This window comes from Protomyctophum bolini (genome assembly GCF_963924005.1).
Source record: "Protomyctophum bolini genome assembly, chromosome: 2".
NCBI lineage: Eukaryota > Metazoa > Chordata > Actinopteri > Myctophiformes > Myctophidae > Protomyctophum > Protomyctophum bolini.
This window is the reverse complement of record NC_137863.1, coordinates 30253070-30258069: the sequence shown is the minus strand read 5'-3', so window position 1 is coordinate 30258069 and position 5000 is coordinate 30253070. Positions and strand designations below refer to the sequence as shown.

The window sequence follows — 5000 nt, the reverse complement described above, 5'->3', positions numbered from 1 at the left end:
TGGACAAGGTTAGATGGTTTCTACAGAGCCGTGTGCATGGACATGGACAAGGTTAGATGGTTCTACAGAGCCGTGTGCATGGACATGGACAAGGTTAGATGGTTTCTACAGAGCCATATGCATGGACATGGACAAGGTTAGATGGTTTCTACAGAGCCATATGCATGGACATGGACAAGGTTAGATGGTTTCTACAGAGCCGTGTGCATGGACATGGACAAGGTTAGATGGTTCTACAGAGCCGTGTGCATGGACATGGACATGGACAAGGTTAGATGGTTTCTACAGAGCTGTATGCATGGACATGGACAAGGTTAGATGGTTTCTACAGAGCCCTATGCATGGACATGGACAAGGTTAGATGGCTCAAGGTGGTAGTTCAGCTGGTGGCCATCTTGCCTCGGGGCTACAGTATGTCATAACTCGCTCTATTCTTGACGGATTTACAAACGGGTTGGTTTATTACAAACGTTGTCAACGTGGCTTATCTGCTTAATGTTTTTAATGCTTTTATATGAACGTCATATAAAAGCATTTAAGTCTCTGACGTTTATAACAGACCAAACCGTTTGGAAAAGAAAATTAAGTTATGGTTATTTAAAAAGTACATGCCCCATAGACACAGGGTTATGCTGCACCGTAGCGACGTCGCTCTCCATTGGCCGGAGCGCAGGTGAGTCATCTAACCTTTCTTATATATCTAAGGCCGTACGTAGGCTACTGAAGCCACTGTTTCAAATCCACCATCTTCGATTTCCGGTCCCGGAATGCAACAAGAAGCCTTAGAAGGATACTTGCATACTTTATCATCAACTTTAAAAGGAATGGGACCAGAATTGACAAAAAAAGACATCAGGATAATTGAAAGAAGACTTTAAACTAGCGACTGGACATTTTTAGTTTCAGTCTTAGTTTGGGGAGTGAGAGTATGTTGCACGCACGCACGCACGCAAGCACGCAAGCACGCACGCACGCACGCACGCACGCACGCAAGCACGCACGCACGCAAGCACACAACACACAGACAGTTTACAGAATGTAAACAGAAAACCACACACACACAAACACATCCACAGTCAACAGAGGTCACACGCTTCCATCTTCCATCATGTGTGACCACCACCAGAACACATGATGGCTTCCCTTGATGGAATCTATAAAAGCAATGATCTGACACTCACAGCCTAGAGATGTAGAATGGCTCCTACTAATGGTTGCCTATTATTATTAGACTTGTTTCGTATGGCAAAAGTAAATGGCCAACTTCCAACAGGAAAACATCTCCACTGTCCCCGTCAATCAAATGCATGGAATTAAATGGGAGTCATTGTATTGAATGCGCACATGCACACACTCTCACACACACACACACACACTCACGCACACACTCACGCCCTCGCACGTGCACGCTTGCACACACGGTGCAGGCTAGTTTATAAGGAGGATGTGTTGTTACCAGATACCAGTCATTTCATGCTACACTGCTCATTGTATGCGTGAGTGCGTGCGGGGAGGGCAATAAACATTCATGTTGTCATGCATAGATGAGTAAGAAAATGAGGAGAGGAGAGGAGAGGAGAGGAGAGGAGAGGAGAGGAGAGGAGAGGACAGGACAGGACAGGACAGGACAGGACAGGACAGGACAGGACAGGACAGGACAGGACAGGACAGGACAGGACAGGACAGGACAGGACAGGACAGGACAGGACAGGACAGGACAGGACAGGACAGGACAGGACAGGACAGGACAGGACAGGACAGGACAGGACAGGACAGGACAGGACAGGACAGGACAGGACAGGACAGGACAGGACAGGACAGGACAGGACAGGACAGGACAGGACAGGACAGGACAGGACAGGACAGGACAGGACAGGACAGGACAGGACAGGACAGGACAGGACAGGACGTACTCTGGCCATGTTGCAGATTCTGAATATGCGTTTGATGACATCATCGTCGATGTCAGCTGATATGAACTCCACCTGGACCGGTCCATAACAACACGTACTCTTCTCTGGCCAGTACTGTACACACAGCTAGAGAGAGAGAGAGAGAGAGAGAGAGAGAGAGAGAGATTTTTTGTCATATACACCAATGTTTTCTTAGCTGTGATCTGTTCCTGTTCCTGAATACGCACACTGAAGAGCACTCTAGCCCTAAAGCCATCAATTTAACCAAGTTGCAGACGATCAGAAATCAGCAGAGAGTGAGCGACGTTTGCGCTACTGTATGCCGAATTTTAGTTGACTCTGCCTCAGATTTCTTTTTTCTCTCCCTGGAAATAAAAACGTCTGGGTTTTTCGAGGCTAGTCGCCATGCAACTCCTTGCAACATGCAACTACTTAATTGCAACTATTTGCAACCATTATTCCCAATGGCAGTTGCAAGGTGTTCTGTTTTGTTGAAAGGAGTTTATAGCCCCCTAAACCCACACACTGAGGTAAGACAGTTGAGGTGAAACAACTTTTTATGTGTGTACGTGTACGTGTACACGTGTGTGTGCGAGCATGTGTGTATGCGTGTACCTGCGCTGCGTCCATCTCGTTCAGCATGACGATAGAACTACAGTTATAATCAAACACCAGCCTCCAGAAATCCGCCATGGTGTTGGGCAAAGGATGCTGGGTAACGATGAAGGCTGCAGGCTGCTTGTGACTCTGCGAACAACAATGTGGTGTTTAGACGGATGCTAGGTTCATTGTTTAACTGGTATCATATAGTTTATAATGTACTCTCGTAGATGCATTTTATCGATTTGGACATTTTCAACCTGCGAGAGTCTAAGGTCTCTCGTCCCATGGTGGTGAGCACGGCACCCTAGAGCTCTCAACATATAGACACGGTGCTTACCCTGCTGCCCCAACTGTTAACCTGCTGCCCCAACTGTTACCCTGCTGCCCCAACTGTTCGCTCCATGGGCTGAATGCGTTTATAACCCGTAGGCCCGTAGTTTACCCTGCTGCCCCAACTGTTCGCTTCATGGGCTGAATGCGTTTATAACCCGTAGGCCCGTAGTTTACCCTGCTGCCCCAACTGTTCGCTCCATGGGCTGAATGCGTTTATAACCCGTAGGCCCGTAGTTTACCCTGCTGCCCCAACTGTTCGCTTCATGGGCTGAATGCGTTTATAACCCGTAGGTCCGTAGTTTTCAATTTAAAAAAGTGTTTTAATCCATGTGTGTACTCACGTCCATCAGAGCAGCGTTAATGTAGTTAGAAGTCTCTCCGTCTACAGAGATTAGGAACGGCAGACACCTGTCCGCTGACAGGACGTCCATGCTTCTGTTCTTATCCTGGTTCCGGGGCAACAGACCCACGCTGCAGTCCTCCGGTCGCACTCTAGGGGTCACTATGTTCAGAGTCTGGTAGAAGACAGAGACAGCGGGAACGTACCAATGAAGAGAGAGAGACAGCAGCAACGGACCAATGAAGAGAGAGAGACAGCAGGAACGGACCAATGAAGCAGCTGTAGCGTAGGGCCTACAACCTACAGTATTTCATATCAAGGATCCAAATGAATGTATTTATATGCGATGAAAGGGTTTTGAGATTTCAGTAAACATGGCAGTGAAACGGAGGGGAACTTTTTGACTGACGGACCCGGGACCACAGCCTAGCAACGGAGAGCTGTCCACACAGTGGTGAAGACCGATCTCAAACTGAATCAATAAAACTCCCAAAAAGATGTTCAATAATGTTTTGGCACTCTGGGCGTTCAAGAAAAAGACGTTAAAGACATATTTGGCTCTATTAAATCTCCCATTGACCAATCACCAACCACCTGGTCAAATCTCCCACTGACCAATCACCAACCACCTGGCCACCAAATGATTGGCTTGGGATTCCTAAACTAATCATGTGCATTCCTAAATTAGGAATGCAACGTGTGGGTCTCCAAATTAATTTGGGAGGTCCCCAGATGATTAGCTTAATGTGCAACAGTGTTTTCTCACTCAACAGTAAACAAACCAACATACAGTTGCAATTTAAGGACTTTTAATGCTTGACTTGCTTACTTACATAAAGCTGCTATAAGCAATACCATGTCAAATTTGTAATGACCTTTTTTTGTTGTTGTTTTTTTGCCAGCCAGCAATGAGTAAAACGCTCCCAAAAAAAGGTAGTCTCTGTGACACATCTAGGGGACACAATCTGCATTCAAACATGTTCCTAGAAGCTTTGTCATTGGTTGGAAAAACCCGGTCGAAATGACTAACCAATCAGGAAGTAGACAGGCAAATCGACCAATGACAAAGCTTCTAGGAACATCTTTGAATGCAGATTGTGGCCCCTAGATGTGGCACAGAGACTTACCTTTTTTAGGAGCGTTTTACCCATTGCTGGCTGTCTAAATACCAAAAATCACACCTGTGTGAAGAGAGGGGCGCTCTTATCATCTTACAACATCAATTACAACATAATGGTTGTTTACGCAACGGGTGCTAATGTTTGTTTAAGTCCTCAACACAAACATTACATTTCTCTTCATTGTCTATGGCGTTTTCTTAAACAAGCATCGTTGAACAACAAACATTAAAGCTGTATATAGGAGGGGCTGGCGCCCCTCAAAAAATAAGAAAAAATATCATTAAAATGTGTACATATTATTGCTTATAGCAGCTTTAATTATTGTATTAATAATAAGGTTAAATAACATAATATTAATTTCCTTTCAAATAGCAGATCTACAAGCCCTGCAGGCTGCGTTTTAAGTACCTGGAACTCGTCTTTGATCTGTGAGGAGTTGGTCTGAGGGTCGATCCTGCTGATGTTGTAATAAACAGCTCTGAACTCACACACTGGGATGGCCGTGTTCCCACACAGACACGCCTCCAAGATGGCGTCGTGCACAAACACATACTGCTCCTGTGGACACACACGCATTCACACACACACACACACACACACACACACACACACACACACACACACACACATACACACACACACACAGGCGCGCACGCAGCAACACACACACACAATAAGGCGTGGGTTAAC

The 5000-nt window shown here is 46.0% G+C and overlaps 1 protein-coding gene across 1 annotated transcript in view; it reads right to left on the bottom strand.

Annotated features, from left to right (window-relative positions):
• The window catches only part of ptprt (protein tyrosine phosphatase receptor type T), a gene marked incomplete at its 3' end in the record, with an annotated part of 169603 nt that overhangs the window by 2906 nt on the left and 161697 nt on the right, over positions 1–5000 (bottom strand). The window contains exons 31-34 of the mRNA XM_080790372.1: positions 4719–4868; positions 3191–3364; positions 2529–2660; positions 1914–2039 (exon numbers count right to left, since the gene is read on the bottom strand). Coding sequence (XP_080646498.1) covers positions 1914–2039; positions 2529–2660; positions 3191–3364; positions 4719–4868 — 582 coding nt within the window. The remainder of the gene's footprint in view (positions 1–1913; positions 2040–2528; positions 2661–3190; positions 3365–4718; positions 4869–5000) is intronic.